General features: G+C 37.2%; 1 protein-coding gene across 3 annotated transcripts in view; it reads left to right on the top strand.

The window, feature by feature from the left end:
• The window catches only part of CACNA1D (calcium voltage-gated channel subunit alpha1 D), a 205,120-nt gene extending 184,754 nt beyond the window's left edge, over positions 1-20,366 (top strand). For all 3 annotated transcript variants that reach the window (XM_075096187.1, XM_075096186.1, XM_075096184.1), the window contains 8 exons: positions 5,985-6,101; positions 7,598-7,965; positions 8,279-8,305; positions 9,214-9,363; positions 11,632-11,795; positions 15,909-16,030; positions 16,805-17,125; positions 18,112-20,366. In XM_075096187.1, coding sequence (XP_074952288.1) covers positions 5,985-6,101; positions 7,598-7,965; positions 8,279-8,305; positions 9,214-9,363; positions 11,632-11,795; positions 15,909-16,030; positions 16,805-17,125; positions 18,112-18,405 — 1,563 coding nt within the window. In that variant the 3' untranslated portion in view covers positions 18,406-20,366. The remainder of the gene's footprint in view (positions 1-5,984; positions 6,102-7,597; positions 7,966-8,278; positions 8,306-9,213; positions 9,364-11,631; positions 11,796-15,908; positions 16,031-16,804; positions 17,126-18,111) is intronic.
• The last annotated feature ends 347 nt before the right edge of the window (positions 20,367-20,713 follow it).

Below are 20,713 nucleotides of genomic sequence, written 5' to 3'. Positions count from 1 at the left end.
AGAAAAAAGAAAAAAACCTTCTAGTGGGCATCAGCTGAGGGGTTAATATGTTTCTCAAGTTCAATTTAATTGTGATTCCATGTCCATGTTGTGTTCACAGAAAGGCTTAGCTTGAAGGGAGTCTGGGTTTGACTGAAAGCTCACAGCTTTTGTGTAGTTGTAGAGCAGTGTACTCAGCTTCAGCGTTAGAAAACGGGCTCTATGAAGATGAATAACACTGGGGAATCGAGACTTGACTACTATGTCTCTTATCTTCACTGCTATAGCGTAGGTCTATTCAGCTATTTTTCTGCATGCTTATTTTATTATTTTAGTAGCTCTTGCATTGTATTCTGTTCATCCTAACCTCAGTTCGTTTTCATGTTAAAGTGTCAGTGTAGCTTTGGGGCTTTTTGTTGGTTTTAGTTTTCTTTGCTATTAGATAAGCAGGTAGTAAAAACCTGTTCATTATCTATAAATGTAATGGTTTATATGAACGTTTTCAGAGTCATAGGCTTTCTGTAGCTCTGAAGACCTGAGTATTTAGAATTCAAGTTTATGCTTTTTTTCAGATTCAGTGAGTTTATATAGCAATACACTTAAATATCCATCGTTCTTCTAAAATCCATAAAGCAAAGCTTACAAGTGTCTCTTCCATTTCCTGGTGTCACTGCAAGATGCCTCAAAAGAGGAGCATTGTGCATTTTACGTGACTAGAAATAGTGTAGGTGATAGTGATTCTTATTATTTAAATAAGGGTATTGTGCTTGCATTTCTTAACCTAAGATTAAACTGTATCTATATGTAGGTTGCACCATCCCACAAATGGATGTGGGCTGAGTTTACATATAAGGAAAATTATCTTTTTATAGTTCCAGTATTTATAAGCATTTAAATATTTTTCGAAAAGTCATGACTCTGGAGTCTTGCATTATACACAAATTTCTTAATATAAGACATATCTAAATTGGTGTTACTTTTTTATGCATACTATAGATGTGGAAGATTGATTTAAAATCTATTTGGCATTTGTTAAAAGTAGTCTTTTTAAAATGTTTAACTGTTTAATGTTTTAATGTTTAACTTAACTTTTAGATGTTTTGATGTTTTGGCTTGCGGTGCTTTTCAAGCACCTTTAAGCTTATACTTCTCTAAATGACCAATTCAGAAATATAGTTATAAGTCATATGACATTTTTTTCTCACTGAGGGACTCCTACAACTCTATTATTTCAGCATGTGAAAGCACATGTGTGCCATCTCAATGCTGTTTCACAGACAGGGCGTCATTAATTGTCTCTTGAGATGCTATTTAGGACACAACACTGCTGTATTAGTGCCTCCTGCCATCTTGAAAACGTTGCAGGTGCTATTATGCCTCATAAAGCACAGCTGCACAGAATGATCATGTTAATTTGAAGTCATCTTGTGCACTTACAGGAAAGCCTATTTAAAGACATGCATGGGTTTATTATGTAATTATGTTGTTCAGCACACTGTGTGTCACTGGTTTGCTAACTAACCATTGGACTGATACGTCTCATCATTCTTATGTCTACAAGGGAAAAATTGAGCAAGGAAGGCATCAAAAATTGAATTTTGGAAACAAAATGTCTGAATAAGAAATAACTTGTTTTGCAAACTTATAGTGAAATCTCTAGAATAGAATTAGAGGCAATCAAACACAGCAGCATTAATCTCTCCTCTTCCTTTACTTTAAAGAAACAACAACAAAACAGAAAAACCTGAGTAGAAACAACAGATGTCCTCTTGCAGAACAGCATGAATAATTTAATGATGCAGTTTTGATCAATGTTATCGATATAGAACTGGTGCCTAAACCTCTTGCATGTTTTATCTGTTCTGTTAGACCCTTTCATCTTCCAATGTCTTTGATGAAAACAAAATTTGCTAAAAGGTACAGGGTAAATGCACATAAATATTAACACCCATGTGAGAAAAAAGATTTATTTTTTCCAGTTACAGGTCCATTAGGCAAAGAGATTAGCATATAGCAAATTATAATACTCTGTTGGAAAGTTAGAGATGAACAGAAGTGAACAGTTTTGTATTCTGCAATATACTGGGATTATTAAACACATTTTCTTAGAAATGTGATCCACCTGACTGATTTAACAGCCTTGTAAACCAGGCATGTTTTCAGTCTGGTGAGCTGAGATGGGTATTAGAGAGAGAGAGAGATATATATGATGGCAGAACGGGCCCCTTGCTTCTTGAAATTATGTGAATTGTATTTTCGTCCTCAAAAAAAAAGGAAATAAATTTATATTTATTATACACATTTCCACTTATTTAGGGAAAAATTTTAAGGGTGGTTTTTACTGCTGAAATGGCATAAAATAATCTTGAAGCTTCCTTTAAGGAAAGGCGAGAATTCTCAGGACATGAGAAAATATTCAGGAATTAAGAATCTGTCATAAAAAATAAGTAAATAAGGGAGACTAGAGAGAGTGTGACCCTTCCAGTAATCTTTACCAACCAAAGGAAGTGTAATGAAAGTTCTTATATTGCTCTTTAGTGTTTACTCATTGTTCCATTTGAGGAAAGTAAAGAGGATTTAGCTGTGATTTCCTTTCTTGTGCGGTTCTGATAGTCATGCTCAAAGACTGTGAGGAAGTAATTTCTGTGTAACACTCAAATTTGACTTCTTTTTTTTGAAAGTCATTGTAGCATAATGCTTCAGAAATGTGGCTAGTCCTGAATCATTGCATGTAATAACAACAAAAGGTCTTTTAAACTTCTGCTCTAGGAATATAATTGGCTCCAAAGAAATTAAGCAGTCGTAGTGAAAAAGAAACAGCACACCTCTGGCAAATGTAGAGAAATCACTATCCAGGCTCTCTTTTTTAAAAGTCCCATCTACTCAGGTTTTTTTCTAAGACAAAAAATTATCCAAATTTAAATGTAGCATTTTTAGAACTTCACAAATGGAGGACAATGTATACTCCCATTGGCCTCTTGTGCGTTATGTCTCGGGCTATTGCTGGGTAGACAAAAATGGGTAAGGCTATATAGGGAAATGTGTATCAGAAGGACCCTTCTTCCCTGTAAACTAATGGAGAGGTGTGGGGAAGGTTGGTTTGATTTTTGTGTGTTCTTTTATTTAAGAGATCTTTGATTTTGTTCTGAAGCGCTTGAAGGTAAAGTCAGATGTTTAATCGGTTCATGATACCTCTACAATCTACACAGAAGACATTAAATGTGGTTCAGGGGAGGGATTTTCCTGCTGACATATAAGTACCAATTCCTGCATTTTTACATCAGCACCACGTCAGTGGGGACTGACTGATCTAATGAAGGATTGCCTTATCAGGAAGAGCTCAGCCTGAGGATTTGTCTCGCTATGCAATGCTCCTGTCATAAAAATTGCTCTTGGAATACTTAGAAAACTTTTAGGTTACACCAGGTAAATGAGGTAGTACATGGGAGTAGTCATTTTAATGATAGAGTTCAGAAAATTCTTGTAGGTAGTTCTGTTAGAGCAAATAAACTTGAGGAATGTTTAATTCTGCAGGCAGATTGTTGCTTGTAGAACCCGTAGCTTCCATATTGCCTGTGAGTGAATGGAGCTGATGGATTTAGCTTAACAAACACACTTTTACATATGGTGGTCCAGTTTTTAGTCTTCTGCTGTTGACTGTGTCATCGCAAGAGATCTGTTACATGGAAATGAGTATTACTGAAGACAGATGAGGTAAGAAAAAGCAGGCAGCTTTTATCAAGTAAAGGAGGAGTAACTCACCAAGAAGTAAACCAGAATGCTGCTGGAAATGTAACCAAAATTAAATTACTATGGCACATGTTGCTGCCGAACACATGGCTTTTCTCAGCTTTTAGGCTATGTTTGTGGGACTTCGACACAGTCTGGCAGACAGGAATATAAGCTAGTAGTTTTTGCCAGGGTTAAAATTCATAATACTGCTGTCAATGAGTGTTGTGTTCACAGAAAGGCTTAGCTTGAAGGGAGTCTGGGTTTGACTGAAAGCTCACAGCTTTTGTGTAGTTGTAGAGCAGTGTACTCAGCTTCAGCGTTAGAAAACGGGCTCTATGAAGATGAATAACACTGGAGAATCAAGACTTGACTACTATGTCTCTTATCTTCACTGCTATAGCGTAGGTCTATTCAGCTATTTTTCTGCATGCTTATTTTATTATTTTAGTAGCTCTTGCATTGTATTCTGTTCATCCTAACCTCAGTTCGTTTTCATGTTAAAGTGTCAGTGTAGCTTTGGGGCTTTTGTTGTTTTTAGTTTTCTTTGCCATTAGATAAGCAGGTAGTGAGTGTGAAATGCAAGTGACTGGTTTTGCTAATGATTGAATAATCAAAATATAATAGTAATACTCTGCTAAATAAATACTGCCTTTGCCTCTTCTAAACAAATACAAGCCTTTGGTCTTCTACTTTGAAATCTGCACCTTAAAGTGTTAATTTTACTTCCCTTTAGCACCTTACAAAGTTATGACATTAGCAACCTTGCTAAGGTCTGGACTATGCAATTAGCATAAGAAGTGGGAGAAAGCACAATGTATTCATGAAATGTACAGTGTATATTACTAGTAAATTATTTTGCTAGCCTTCTTCAATTGTAGCATAACTCTGAATGTTCATCCCTGAGGAAGAAAATATAGTTGCCAAATACATGTAGCTAATATGATTAGTCAAGCGGCATTTTCAGGAAGTGAAATACTGGTATGAGTGAAACCTGAAAAAGGAGCCTATAGTAGATCTACACTGTGAGATACAAAGCTTTTTGGTTCATCCCTTTCCATGTTCTGACTGCCCAAGCTGAGTAAATGCCATTTTGCTCCCCAGCAAACCAGCTATTTCTGAGTTGAAATGTGACTACAATGCTGTGGTGTACTCCAGGGGTCATGTATGATCACGTGAATCGGACCAAGCCACGTTTGGTGCCCTCCAAGGTCCTTCAGCTCCTTCTGGAGCTGTGAAACACACAGAATTCTCTACACATCTTCATGCCATCCCAGGGCAACAAACATGCAATGTCATGCTATAGAAGTACAGCTCTGATGGTCTGGGCACCCTCATCTGCATCAAAAAATGCAGAAAAATAATAAATCAGGTTTTTAGTTCATAATCAATAATGGAGCCAAGTGCTGTGCATGATTATTAGTAGTGTAAGTGTAGTGTTAGTAAGGGGCTAAGCAAACAAATCTTTGATTTCTTCTAAACCTGAGGAAATAAAAAAAAGAGGGTTGGGTAGAACAAGATTGCATTTTTTGCTTCGGACCATGACAACCAGAGTTAAAACAGGAAAATTATCTGCTTTTTGAAGTAATTAAGGCCTATACAAAAGCACTGAACTCTTGGCCCTGAATACGTTGTCTGTTTCTTCTCTGATGTGCAGATCTGCCCTTGGCAGTTTCAGCATTATCCCTTTTCCTAAAGTTTGCTCGTGGTAGCAGGCTTGATAGGAATATGAATCGATACATGCTGAGGTCCGTGCTGCTGTAGCTAGCTGGTTTTCTGTCCTAAACTAAAGTGTTAAATATCTGCATATCACAGTGCAGTGCAGATGAGCTGGAATTATTTCACTGCTTTCTTTTCCATCTGAGCTCTGCTAAAACTGCTGTTGCTATAGCAAAGCAGTTTCCTTTGTGGACACAGGCTGCAAACATGTTTTTAACATTAAATATACATCTCATAGAAATGCATTTCATTATAGTTCTTGCTGATTACTTTATTATAAGTTTAATTTTATTTCCATAGTGTTCCATAAACATCAGTGGTCTTTTAGTCAGGATCTACACTGTGATATTAAGGACATGATCACCTCAGCAGGGTTATACTGGAATATAAGCCTTTTATTAATAACAGTAAAGAGACGTATAGTAGGATGTGTCCTCTATGGGTTTCAGGATACAAAAACATGTTAACTGTCCTTTAAAATAAATTTACACACCTGTAATTAAAGAACAAAAAAGAATTTGCATTCCTAATGTATTATGATATTGTCATTGATTTAGGCAGGACTAAGGACACTTCATGATATTGGCCCTGAAATACGCCGTGCTATATCCTGTGACTTGCAAGATGATGAACCAGAGGAAAACAATCCGGAGGAGGAGGAGGATGTTTATAAAGTAATGTCAGAACACAGCTATGTGAATTGTGTTATCATATGATATGAGATTAAAGAATTAGTTTATCCCTGAATATGGAGTAATAATAATAATAATATTAATTTTAAACACCCTCAAACCAGAACAATATAAATATTTTATAAGTATTTATAAAAATGGTATTACCTAGACACTTCCATCATAAATTTAGGAAGCAGTTAATGCAGGGTGATTCTCCTGCCCCTAATTCTTTCTCATTGATTCTTATTTTTTCTTAAGGAGATCCTAAGAAAAGGTATGAAACTTGCCACCTCAAATTTTGATAGTGGAAGGTTACACTGGAAGTGTTTTAACTTCTGCAGTGGTAGATAGGATGAAGAGAATGAAATTCTGTGCAACCAAACTACAACAGACACAGAGCTGCGTATTTTAAAATGAATGCCTGGAATTACACAGAAGTCAACTAAATGTAGATGCCATTTCCAGTTTCCTGTGAGGGATACCAATAAGAACCAATCAGAAAAAAAAGATTAGTTTTCCTCTTCTACGCTATACATATTCAGTCTAATGGTGAACCCACAAAGTTGGTATTATAATCAGGAGTGATCTGCAAACCATGTGTCAGCCAGCAAGAAAACTTAATTTTTCACAAGCATTTCAGAAGAAGCAGATGTGAAAGCATGCCTTTGCAGTAATTACGTCAGAAGCCCCATAGCTTGCTGTTGTCCTTTGCAAAAAAGGAGGATGCTGCACTGGAGGCAGTGCCACAGCTACCATCAGTAGATGCATTTCTCTGCCAACCATCATTACCTCCTGTCTTCCCTAGATTGAGCTTCAAGACAGACTGCTGTCATCCAAGACCCACACCTGGCTAGACAGGGAGGCTACATAATCTTGTCAGATGTAAAAAAGAGCTGCATGTCATAGTCTTCATCCTCTCTCACCATCCATTACACTCTTCAGGGCTGATAAAGAGTTACTACTCTTTCTTGTACCTCTGCAAGAAGAAAGAATGGAAGCACTGAAGCTTAATGTTATCTACCTGAGATATGCTTGCAAGCTGTTGCATGGCACTCCATCCTGTCTGAGTGATGCCTGTTGCAAACTGATGCTCTGGGAGAATAGGAGAGAATTCCACCAAAGTGTTCTCAAAAATTAAGCAGACACGTCCCTTTCTGAGGAAGTTGGTGCATGTTCATGTATGGGAATCTAGGTTTCTCCTGTGTAATAAAATGTGGAGAAATCTGGATGTCACATTTAGTTGTATGGAAGAAGGATAATGATCACAGCATAATGTCGATTTGAGTCTAAAAACAAATATTGTCATTATCACAGTCACATCTCTATCACTTCAGGAGATCCCATCTGAAGCATCATAAAATTAGAAAGAAAAATCACAGATTATTTTAATGGCTACGTTTGTGTGCATGTAGGAGAGAGAATTAAGTTATCTCTGTCAAAAATACGTTCTGTTAAGGTATCTGATGTAATTTTTTCTTTCTCTTCCCCTGAAACAGAGGAATGGTGCCCTCTTTGGCAACCATATAAACCATATTAGCAGTGACAGACGAGATTCATTACAGCAGATCAACACCACGCACCGTCCCTTACATGTTCAGCGGCCTTCAATTCCACCTGCAAGTGATACTGAGAAAAATATATATCCTCAGGCAGGAAATTCTGTGTACCACAATCATCATAATCACAACTCAGTAGGAAAGCAAGTTCCAAACTCAACAAATGCCAATCTCAATAATGCCAATGTGTCCAAAATTGTTCATGGAAAACACACAAATTTTGGAAATCAGGAGCACAGATCTGAAAATGGTTACCGTTCATACTCCAGAACTGATCATGAGAAGCGTAGAAGGCCAAGTAGTAGGAGGTAAACCTACAAATATGTATTTGATTTTAAATAAATTTATATATTATACATACACTATAAGAAAACTTCTGCTACATGAAACTAATTTGTATATTTAGTTTCATTTCTGTTGCCTACTGATGTATGAAATGCATTTAAATTATAGCTCTAAAGTCTTGGGAATGTATGTAACTTCAATAAGGTTTGAAAGTAGTAGTATTCTTTAAAGTGAAACTACTAGTTACAGCACAGACATTGTAATCACCAATGAATTTCTCTAAACAACTTGATTTTAAAATGTCTTTCTCCTTATTTTCATGGCTTACGTGGATAGAACCCGCTACTATGAAACATATATTAGGTGAGTTGATATTGTTCTGACATAATTGAAGAGGACAAAGTAGGTTTTCTTTTTTCATATTCTTTTCTTCTTGTTCTTCAGTACAAGTTTCAGAATTAACTGTATGACAATGCATATGCTGGATAACTTAAGTAATGATTTCTAAGTCAGATTTTCCACTGTCTCTTCTAAATGGATAAACTTTGGGTAAAGTTCAAAATTATTCAAGCCCTTTTAAAAGTCCAGGCAGGTTTGTGCAGTTGTCAACAGGCAAAAGATCATACCTGATGGTAGCCCTTGTTTAAAATTGAGTTGCGAAGACTGGGAAGAACACTGTGTTTAGCTCTGATAAATATTAATGTGTACAGCTCCATTTATCGGGGACCCAAAACCTTTCCTGGTCTTATGTGTGAGTATTTTCTGAGACAACTTTTAAAAACAGGATATATTGTGTTATTTGAAGTGCATTGCTAAACGTACATTCAGTGACAGTTTTTAATGCCTAGATTTGCATATCTATTTCAGATTTTTTTTTTAACTCCTCAGTGAGTGGTCCTTAATATTTTAGCCATTTGGCAAACTTCAGACATTTGAGAGAGGCTGTGTTTCTTCAAAGTACTCTGAATTTCTATTTTGTAAAAATGTTGTAAATGTACTAGACTTCACTGAGCAGCATCCCCCTGTTAATTACTTTCCTGTTTGTACCATAAGGAAATAAAGGGAAATCATCTTCAAGAAACAGATAAAATACTCATGTTCTGAACTGCAGTTCTATGCAGTTTACTATAACACCACATTCTGACAAGAAGAGAGTTGTTAATGCTTGTCTTTTCTTTTCCTTGGAACCACATTAAAAGAACTGTGTATAAAATATACAATATATAAGTTATATAAATAAAATATTTTAAAAAAATATTTGCTACTTACAGATCTGACTCTGGTGATGGGCGCCGACCTACTATTTGCCGCGAAGAACGTGAAGTTCAAGACTATTGCAATGATGATCATTATTTGGGAGAGCAGGAATATTTTAGTGGAGAAGAATATTATGAGGAAGACAGTATGTTGTCAGGAAGCAGGTGAGAATATTTGTTAGACTGGGAGAAATATTTCAATAACTTAGGTACATATCTGTAAAGGCTTCACTAAGCGCACTTATATTGAAAATTTTCTGATGAAGTTAATACTACACAATTGCTGGCAAGTGAAATGGCGAATAGGAATAGTGTGTGTAGCAAAGATGTTTTGTATTTGGCATCATGTGCTGACTCCAGCAAAACTTCTGTACCAATTTCAAAGGAAAGCACAAAGTTCCTTTGAACTGAGCATAAACTAGATAAGTGCATAACCAAAGAAATGTTTCATTTATAAATTAAATTTCACATACAATGGAAGAAGGATCAAGCTCTGATAGAGGAACTTTTAGAAATGGTTTGTTTTCTTCTCTTAATTTAACTTAAAAAGAAAGGTGAAAGTGGTAAACTATGGACTGAGATCATAAGGTAGTACCAGCTGGACCAATAAAGAATTGGACAACTTCATTTGGAAAATTCTAGTTATACCTCTTTATTAATAATCCTCCTCTAGGCACCATTTTTTGTCTCCTCAGTACAAACATTTAACACTGGCATAGTTTTCTGGCCATAGTTGTTTGGAATAGATGTTTTCTTAAGTTTTATTCCTAAGCTTTATGGAAGTGCGATCAATTGAATTTTAGTCAACAACTACCATTTCTTACACATTTGTATTACTGCATAATGTCCAAATTTGTATTAATCTGAGGCTCCTTACTGTAACTGCAGAGTTCTAGTTTTGTAACATGTTTCCTCTCAGTTTTCTAACTCATTTCTCCTTTCTCCGACCAAAACTTGGAATAGTATCCTAGCTAATTATAGTATTTCTGTCCAACAGGGCTTTTCTGAGCTCCAGTAGTGTTTTTTAACCAGTCTTGCCTGATCTATTGCCTGTCTATTTAACTCCCAGGATCTTTGTATTCAATATCTTAATTTCAGATTTAAGAAGAAAAGGCCTTGATTTAATTTTGGTAAATTTAAGCTTTTCTCTGAAACTTTATTTCGCACAGTTTCTTCAGAAATAGTCTGGGGTGGGTTTTTCTAACTTTAACACAGTGGCTCCCAAGTTAGTTTGGCTTCAAGTGTTACCAAATAAATTTGGTTTAAGCACTGTGCCATTGGCTTCAGGCAGTGATGGCTTCAGCAACAGGGCAGGTTCTAACTTTGCATTGGGACTGCTCCTGTACCTAAATAATAAGTTTCCAGTTGTTCAGGCAATGATTGGGTGCTGCTTTAGGAGGGAGTCCTGATATTGCTGATTTAGTCTTTAAAACATGAGATTGTTCCAGTATTTTCTGAGTATCATCCTGCCATGGAACAGAACCTATGTTTGGTAATACTGAAAGGGTTCCTATTTTAAAAGAAAATTAATTGTACCTTTTCCCGAATATCTTGTGATTTTTTTTCATTCTGTAATATTCACCTTCTCATTATGACACAGAAAGACATACATATTTACAAGATCTTGAGTAGATTGTGTTCATCTTCCTTACTATAGCTGTGTTTCCCTCTGCTGAATAAATTAAATAACTTCTCAAAAATATCCTCCACTTCTGTCAATAAATTTTTATTTTGAAGTCCAGCCCAGAAGTAGAGGAAGTTATTGGCATTTTATCTTAGATCCATAAGTGCATATGCACAAGAGCCAGACATGCTTACTTCTCCTCCTCCCCTACTGCCTTTCTTTGCCATCTGAATTCTGACAAGATTGGCACCATGATCTGCATCTTGTTGTTTGCATAAAAGCAAAGATTTGCATGAAAGCTAAATTCTACAGAATTCTCAGGTCACTGATTGTTTAATATGACAATTACAGTCATATACACCCTCACAAGATTTGATTTTCAACAAGAGAAGTATCCAGAATCTAAAAGCCTTAATCCTATTCTCTGAGTTTCTGTGCTCCACAAGTTAGTCAGGGTTCAAAAGAGAGCATAGCAGGAGCAGAGCAGAGTTTTTGGGTTTTGGGGTTTTTTTTAAGCAATGTACAACTGAGGTCCTACAGTTCAGCCTGTACTAGTAAGAACAACTTAACTGAAAATAATTTCACCTAAGGACTTACTGTGTAACTATACTGGTACAAAAGTACATGCTTCCTATCTCAAAATCAGTTTGCATACAGAAACTGGATTTTAAAATTGAGTCATGTGATTATATAATGTAATGTTTGGTTATCCTGCTGGAGAAAGTAGATTTGAAAATCTTCTAGAAGAAATCTAATAGATCAATTTACAGAAACTGACTGGAATAACGTTTATTGTGTTTTAAACACAGGCATATATATGATTACCACTGTAGATATCACTGTCATGACTCAGATTTTGAGAGACCAAAAGGTTACCATCACCCACATGGCTTTTTTGAGGAAGATGATTCGCAGATCTGCTACGATGCAAAAAGATCTCCTAGAAGACGGCTGCTACCTCCAACACCAACACGTAAGTATATTAATAACAATTTGTTTGCAATTCCAGAATTGTTTAAATGCATTCGGACATGTTCCAGTTTTAAAAGGCTTCTTTTTACCTTGGATTTCAAATGTGACATTTCTCAATTACTGTTGCTAGTGGATTATTGTGTGTGGCAGAAATATCTATCCATCCTGAGAGACTGCTCAGAGGATCTATGGATCCTAGCTTACAAGTCAGTCTTTCCACTATCTCTTGCCTCACTTGTCAAATAATATAAAAATAAACAATTTAATTGCCAGTTTTAACTTGATTTGATAAATTAAGGAAGAGCCAGGTAGAATGCAGCAGTAATTTGCTTTGAAATTTTGATCAGGGTTTCAACCCATGTGCCCTTTATTCACACCTACAGCTGTGCCATGTTGCCGTGAGTCAGTGCCGTTGTCTCTCCAATGACTCACCTGCTGGCGCTTCCCTGTCTCTTAAGACATGCTGCTTAATGACATTGTAATCAGTTCCATTTGCATCTTTACCTCATCTTGTTCTAGTAAACACTAGAGTCTGAAGTAGGGTAATTTTCAGGAAAAAGAGAACTAAGAGTGAGCTTAATGGTGCTTTGCTGGTTTTGTTTTTTTTTCTTACTTTTGAGGTGCCTTTAGCTTTTTAACATGAGTTTCTCAAATCCCTGCGAAAAATAGAAGTGTTATCCTGGGCTAAGCATCTTATTTCAGATTCACATTGGTACTTCGTTCTGCCAACAATGCTTAATAGTCTGCGTTTCTTCTGAGGGAGAAAATGTTTCAATTTATAGATTGAATTAGTAATGTCAAGTGATGTTTTTACCTGTTTCTTTAATTTGCATTTATTTTCCTCCTTATATCTTTCCCTTAGTTTCCCCTTATCTCAAGCACAATATTGCTTTATCTGCCTTTCTAGAAGTTTTCATGCTTCTTATCTTGTAATTTTGTTTTTGTATGTTCTAGGCCATTTAGCAGTTCTAATCCTCTGGTGAAACTAGGCTCAGACTAAAAGCTCTTGGATTTTGGTCTTTGACCATTGACACTTTACAGAGAAGAAAGCACTTGGGATTGTGAAGTGTAAAATAAACCATTTTCCAAGGCTAAAATAAAGAGTCTGGCTTGGTGCACAAGAAACGAGGCTCAGCTCCATGCAACCCCATACATCTCTAAGGGTACTCTTATGCATGGTGTGCTGAGCCCAGCCGGGTCTGTTACATATGTCTTTGGGTGAAGCCATGTAATCAGTGCCATCCAGACAAGACAATACAGGATCATTCTAGAAGAGTCTCCACGTTTTGCCTGCTCTGAGGTGGACTGACTTTCTGGCAAAACCAGAGTTGTCTTTCATGTGATTCATTCTGATGATGCTAGCAGCCAGAGGCACAGTGCATTGATCTGTGGAAGCATGACTGTAAGGACCCTGTGAGTCAAAAATGGGTTTCAGTCCTTTCCTGTCTCAGGCACCCTAAAGAAAATGCAGGTATAGATTTAAAAAATAAAAGTGTTTCAGAGACAGTGTTGTGGGATCATTATTATCATTATACAGTGCCTGAGTACAGTCTCAAGACTGTTTACAGAAAGCTGTAGTAAAGGGCAGCAGCAAAATATCTTCTTATATAATAAAGGAAACATTCTGCAGCAATACTGTTAGTGCTGGATCCTCACTTTTGGCACTCAGCAACATGGCAAGACTGGTAATGCTCTCCGCTATTTGGCATTCTGACCTTAAGGGGCATTTGCCTTAAGATGGCAAAAGCAGAAAGAATATGACTGGCACTATAGAATTATAGAATCATAGAATGATTAAGGTTGGGAAAGACCTCTAGGATCATCAAATCCAGCCGTCAACCCAACACTATCATGCCTCCTAAACCGTGCCCTGAAGTGCCACGTCTACATATTTGTTTGAACCCCACCAGGGATGGTGACTCCACCACCTCTCTGGGCAGCCTGTTCCAATGCCTGACCATCTTTCAGTGAAAAAATTTTTCCTAATATCCAATCTAAACCTCCTCTGATGCAGCTTTAGGCCAACAGAGAAAGATGAATGATAGTGAAGTGCACAGAAAGCTGCTAGCTCTCTTCCAGTAGCAGAAGGGGAAGACATAAGAAAAAGGGGAGACTGTTAAAGGAGACTGCTGTACATCTTTCTACAAGATTTTCTGATAGCAGAGGAATTTTAAGCTGAAGAAAGAAACAGATACTTTATATATCCTTCCCATACTTTGCAGGAGAAAAACCTTCTTGGAAAAATCCCCTGGGGTCTTCCCATGGAAGTGTGGAGAGGGGAGAGTTGAAGGCTTCCTGTGACTGCAGCCTTTGAGCTTGATTTAACTTTTCTGATACAGTTCTGATGACAGTATTGAGCGATGTTTCTTTAGAGGAAGTTTATGCTTTTTATGTCACGTACAAGAGACTAGATAAATGTACTAGATAAGAGGGTATTTGATATCCTAGGATAAAAGGACGTAGTTCTGATCTAAGTTGTATGAGGATAATGTAGGAAGTAAAGTCCTTTGATTTACACCAGGATAATGCCACAAGAGCACAGTCAGGCCTCCTGTTATAGCCATGTATTTAATGTTCAAGAACACAGTTGAGAAATTTTAGAGGCTTGGTGTTTCAGCAGATTTTAAAACAAGCTCAAACCTATAATTTGTAACTAGCATATCGGCTGCTTGGCCTGAGGAGGAAGCCTTGATGTTCTCAGGTAAGGAAAGAAAAAAGGAAAAAAAAGAAACAAACCTGCAACACTGCACTAAACATTTTCTGCTAGCAGCTGGATTCAATCCGAGTTAATGTAACATACAGTGCCTCGGCCAAGTGTTGTTGGTAGTAAATTGAGCTCTGTGTCAAGCTTTCTAGTGGCTTTTGTACCAAACTCACCACTACAGTATTTGAGCAACTTCCAGAAGTGCACTGGGAAATGATTAAAATGTTCTGTCAGACTGTCTCGTGGGGAGAAGCATGTGCAAAACAGTGTCTTGTTTTGGATGGGGGAACTTTTTGGTTTGTTTTTTATTCATTTTGGTATTGGGGCGTTTAGCATTTGTTAGGATTGGGAGCTAAGGCTTACATTCCTGTATTTGGATTTACCACAGAGACAATGGAAGGAGAAACAGAGTTTGCATTAAGTGGACTGAATCACCTCCTGGAGGTGTCTTAGTCCAATGGCTCTTTAAGGAATCTGGATTGTTAGTATGGAGCTTTAAGTGCCTGGTGACAACTATGATGAATCCTAAGTGAATGGCACTTAACTCTTCAGTGCTGTTCAGAAAATTCTTGGTGCTGATAAAAAAAGATCCCAAGAATAGTTATAGTAAGTTTCAAGAGAACACAATTTTGTCAGTGCTTTGTACAGCCAGGCTCTTTCCAGGTTTCCACTATGACGCTCACAGCTGTGAGGACGTACCTGGATTCCAGCTGCTGTTCAGCACTCAGGTTTTCTTCACACTGAAGCTAACACAGAGGAGACACCCATGTGCTCCTTCCCATCATTCCCTAGGCTTTCACCAGACCAGCTGAAGCATTTCCACATCGGCCAAACATCTCAATCCAGTTTAGATTTCTTCTTTTTCCTTTCTAGCATTTACATGAATAACAGCAGAGACCAGGGCTTATCCTTGTCATAAGTAACAGAATAAACATCAGGAATTGATAACAGTCAACTTTGACTTGCATGGGGTTTTTCATATTACACATTGCTTCCAAGGAACTGGGGATTTGGCATTTCCTTTGGGAAGTCTGGTTCATTAGAATGAAGCACGGGGAAGAAAGAAGAAACTCTTCTTTGTAACTGTTCACAGCAGTTTACAGCAAAACTCTGAAGTTAAGTGTCCGAACCAGCCTGCTGCATAATGCAAGCTTGCTTTGTGAAACACAGCTGCTTAAAATTCTGCCCTGTTAGGCTGCTCGTATGGTTTCTACCTAGGGCTGCATTTGCTTATGTGATGAATCTGTCCTTTATCATATAACCAGCTGCTTTCTTCAGCTAGCACAACTTATTTCTTATTGGGGGACATGTTTTTATTTGTGTGGTGGTTGACTCGCACTGGAATTTTGGAAATAACAGACTTTGAGGAAAAGTATTTAATTTTCCTAATGAATTATGGTTTCCCTGTAGCAAATAGACGATCTTCCTTTAACTTCGAATGCCTCCGCCGACAAAGTAGTCAAGATGACATACCGCTCTCTCATAATTTCCACCATCACACTGCTTTACCACTTCACTTAATGCAACAGCAGGTAAACACAAAAGCTGATTTAACTAATAATGAACTACATTTTTCCAGCTTCTATATTGTACCTCTGACTTTCATTGTTGTTTGAAACAGTACGAGTGCATTATGTAGTTCGCCTGCGTGCGACTTCTAGGCCGAGCATAGGTTTGTAGTTGCCAAACACGAGGCTTCTCAAACATTGACCTTCTACAAAATACTGAAAATGAGTAGTTTGCCCCTATGACTTTTTAAGTGTCCACAAAGAGTCGGGATGCCCTAAGGAGTTTTGACCAGGACTGCATAATACAGCAACTGTCTGTTAATCTTCGCCTATGCAGTTACTCAGCTCCATTTGTGAGAATTTGCAAGTACAACACACACATCTTCTGAGGCTTAACGGCCGGCTCTGATGTGGCCCTGCGAAGGTGGCAGTTTCTAGTCTAGAGACACCATCCAGAATGCTTGGAAAATGCTGACAGCTTCCTATCCTGTCCCTACAGGATGGAAGGAATGTTTCTACACCTTGCTTTCTTTAATATGTTGTATTAGCAATTATTTTTCTTTATTAATGCTAATACCAAGGTTTTGTGATCTGACCAATGATAGAAAAAATACCATTTTATCCTGCAATTCACCAATTTCACCCCCGTTCCTCCTTTACATGACTGTTAAACTTCAGAAAACATTAACTTTGCATAGCTGCTGCCTGAACAGTCAGCTTTAACTAACTGCTGGAATGAGAAATGAGTATTGACCACGCATTGAAACTGCTAACTTCTAAAATTCTTCCCCTTACCAGGTCATGGCTGTTGCAGGTCTGGATTCCAGCAAAGCTCATAAACATTCACCAAGTCGTTCAACGCGCTCCTGGGCTACCCCACCTGCGACCCCTCCCAACAGGGACCGTACTCCGTATTACACACCTCTAATCCAGGTCGATAGGGCTGAATCTACAGAACATATGAACGGTAGTCTGCCTTCCTTGCATAGGAGCTCTTGGTACACAGATGACCCTGACATTTCCTACCGAACATTTACACCAGCCAATTTAACTGTACCTAATGACTTTAGGCACAAACATAGTGACAAACAGAGGAGTGCAGACAGTTTGGTAGAAGCGGTAAGTATTACAGAAACCTCTGAAGTAGCAAGAGTGTCTGTCAGTTCAGTTTTTGTGTTAACTTTAAAAAGCATATCATTCGGTCCACATTATCCCTCTGAAAATATGGCATTTTCAGTTTCAAAGCCCCAAACTGTTTTTGTAGTTGTCATGTAGCGAAGGATTTCTGCTGAATCCAAACCTTACCATCAGTGTGTCAGAGAACTGGCGAGGTTTCAAAGAGGTTGGAAAGTTAAGTTTTCTAGATGAGGATCAGTTATGAAGTGTGCTTCCACAATGGCTGACAGGGAAGAGGTGATGCGTGTGCCTCTTCTCTCTGTGGTTTCTATAGAAATACATCACCATTTTTACTGTAATCTGAATAAAAGAACAAGAGCTCTATGAATCGGTGTACTAAATGCAGAGGTTAATAACGACTACAAGGATTCATTTGTAGGGGTACTAAAGAATGTTAAGGATTTCCTTTTAGATTTAAAAAAATTGAAGAGTATATAGCATTTCTGAAACATAATTACTGTTCTTGCTTCCATCTATCACTTCCTTTCCATTGCTATGAGCCAAAGAATATCCTTTGTTAAATTTTATTTGCAGTTGGGACTCCAGCATCTTTATTCGCTGTACTCTGAAATACCGAGAACATATCTAGAATTCTGTGTTTCAGGCATCTGTGATATATTAACCGTTATCTTTAGCATATCAGCCTGCTGATTGGTGTTTATCAAGGACTACTCCCAGATTTCTAAAGAGAAGAGTCAGATGTATTTCATTGTCAGTTACATTATCACATAGCCGATACAGTGTGGTTTGGAGCCATTTGGTTGTTGATTTGATTTGATTGTTCTTTACACACGCAGCCTTGCTGTAGGTTGCTGTAGTGAGTCAGCACGGGGTTTGTAGTATTTTCCACAAATGAGAAATGTTGTTATGTCCTGTCTGTTCTTTTGTAATTCCACTGAATGTCTCTTCCTCTCCCCTCCATTTGCCAGGTACTTATATCTGAAGGCCTAGGAAGGTATGCAAAGGACCCTAAATTTGTTTCAGCTACAAAACACGAGATTGCTGATGCATGTGACATGACTATTGATGAGATGGAAAGTGCAGCAAGTAATCTTCTCAATGGAAATATCAGCAATGGGACCAATGGGGATATGTTTCCCATTTTAAGCAGACAAGATTACGAACTTCAGGATTTTGGTCCTGGCTACAGTGACGAAGAACCAGAAACGGGCCGATATGAAGAAGACTTAGCTGATGAAATGATATGCATTACAAGCTTATAGTATTTAGCAAGGAAAATTATTCTAATAACAGAAAAAAGTGCCTCATAGTTTAAAGATGCTAGGCACTAGCTGGAGTGAATAACCAAGTTTTGTACACGTGATGTCACACCTCAAGGAAGCCATAACTAATAAATTGATTATCTCCAGGTTGCCGAAATGTGATCAGAGCTGCAGTATGTCAGGTCTCCTCCCACAGAATCTTGAGTTCCTCTGTAGGAATAAGGTTATTTTGAAACCAAGCAGATTGTGACAATCAGTTTTTTGAGGGCTAGAACGGGATGCTGAGGTGTAATAACTTGCCTGTCTTTCAACCTTGTACTGCTGTCCTTTGTAGTAGAGCAGGATTTTGTCAATGGAAATGTCTGTATAAGGCTGGCACAAAACCGCGTGGGAAATAGCAACATGAGATGAGTGATGACAACCACTAATGTCATTACCTCGGTACTCGATATCATATCAGCTACCCGTTGCATATCCATTCTAACATTGTTTTCAAACTTGCCTCCCAATTTCTTTTCTTAATGCTCTTCTAAAATACAATTTGTCATGCTCTACCTGTTAGAGTTTGTTGGAAAAAGAAGTTATATAAAGAATAATCTGTCATATGTAACACCAGTTTACATAGGAAAATATCATTCAGATAGTCTGTTTTATGACTATCACGTTAAGGGCAAAATATACTGGAATAATTGCATTCTTACTAATGCACTTGCAACCAGGTCATAGTAGAATTAGATAAGATAGTTTGCTAAAAATTAAATAGTAGAAATTATTGTAAATGAATTGTAATATACAATGATTTGTATTTGTAAAGAGATGTTCTATATTTTGTAATTATTGTACCGTAATTGAAATGCAGCAATATTTATGGACCCTAATTATTGTAACTCTCCACAGAATTCTAGATAGAAGTATTTTTACTTGGAATATGTAGATCTATAGCATAAATATTTAAATAGAGCCACCTCTCAGTGTAAAGCTCTTTTCAGGATAAAGTGTCAAGTTTCAACTTGGCAACAGAACAGATTTTTTTTTTTTAAATAATTGAGTCCAATGCATCTCTCTGCATAAGGGATGCACAGTTGACTATTTACAGTCTTATACTTGGAAAGGTAAAAGATTTAAAGTTACTTTAACTTTTTTGATTGAAGAATAAGCTCTGGTTTTATTTTTGTATTAATCCCATGCTAAAAATAAATATTAAAATAATTTAAAAATTGGCAAGTTCATGCCAGGGTATTACTGGTCATGAGACAATTAGTTTTGACAAAATGTATTACCTATAAGAAGGACACTATTTTATTGCCTCTACCTTTCTGTTGTTCCAGCCGTAATATTACAAAGATTTCTTTTTATGCAATCAAGAGAGGGCTTAGATATTGTTCACAATGCAGTAAAACCCTGAAATGACTGTGAGGCTGAAATGACCTTGGAGGAAAATCAAAAACCACTGAAAGCTACTGTCTATTTTGTTAGCACTGGATAACAATGACTTGTTCTAACAAGTTACCTTATCAGGTTTTACCTGTAGTTTATAGGCTAGATAGCAATCCAGTTCACATTTTTACAAATGTGATGTTTAAAACATGTCAATAAACATTTTGTACATAATGAGAGTTTCCTATGAATAGCTTACAGACTTCCTCTGAAATCATTATTATTTCAAATGCCAGGATAAGAACTTAAAGGTTTGTAAATTATTTCTTGACCTACATCATTTTGTATTAAAGCAAATCCAAAATGTTCTTCAAAATAAAACTATGTAATAATTTTATTATACTTGGGACTCCTTTTACTAATAGTTTTCCACCAAGAAGCTCCAGAAGTTAAATTCTGTTTGCACTGTTTGAAGAATGGAAGCGAATATGTGGAATATAGTCATCGGTTTATGTTATCATAGTGTGCAAGTCTTTCATGAATGATTGCTGTTAATCAGAAAGAAATAAAGAGTGATTAAAGCATTTCTATGACAAAGGGTACTATTACTCCCTTCTATCTAGGGGTTTATTACTCCCTAGATACAGATCTATGGAAACATTAGGAAAACCTGACTAAAATCCCCTAAAACATCAAAACAAATCTTCCATGCTGTTCGCCGTGAAACACTTGCATAGGTAATCCAGCAGCAGTCACTTTTTTACACTTTCCCAGCTTACAGCAACAAACCTTAGGAGACCAAAATGGAGCTTCCTGCATCTGGTATCACTGTGAAATAACAATGAGTAGTTTTCAAAGTCCCACCTACTGTGGTATAGCCACCTGTGAAACCGCCTTTAAGGCAACTGACCATTAAAAAAAAAAAAAGGCC

The sequence above is a fragment of the Phalacrocorax aristotelis genome, chromosome 6 (assembly GCF_949628215.1).
Source record: "Phalacrocorax aristotelis chromosome 6, bGulAri2.1, whole genome shotgun sequence".
In the NCBI taxonomy this organism is placed as follows: Eukaryota; Metazoa; Chordata; class Aves; order Suliformes; family Phalacrocoracidae; genus Phalacrocorax; species Phalacrocorax aristotelis.
Note: the sequence above shows the minus strand (reverse complement) of the source record. Positions and strands in the feature narration are given on the sequence as shown.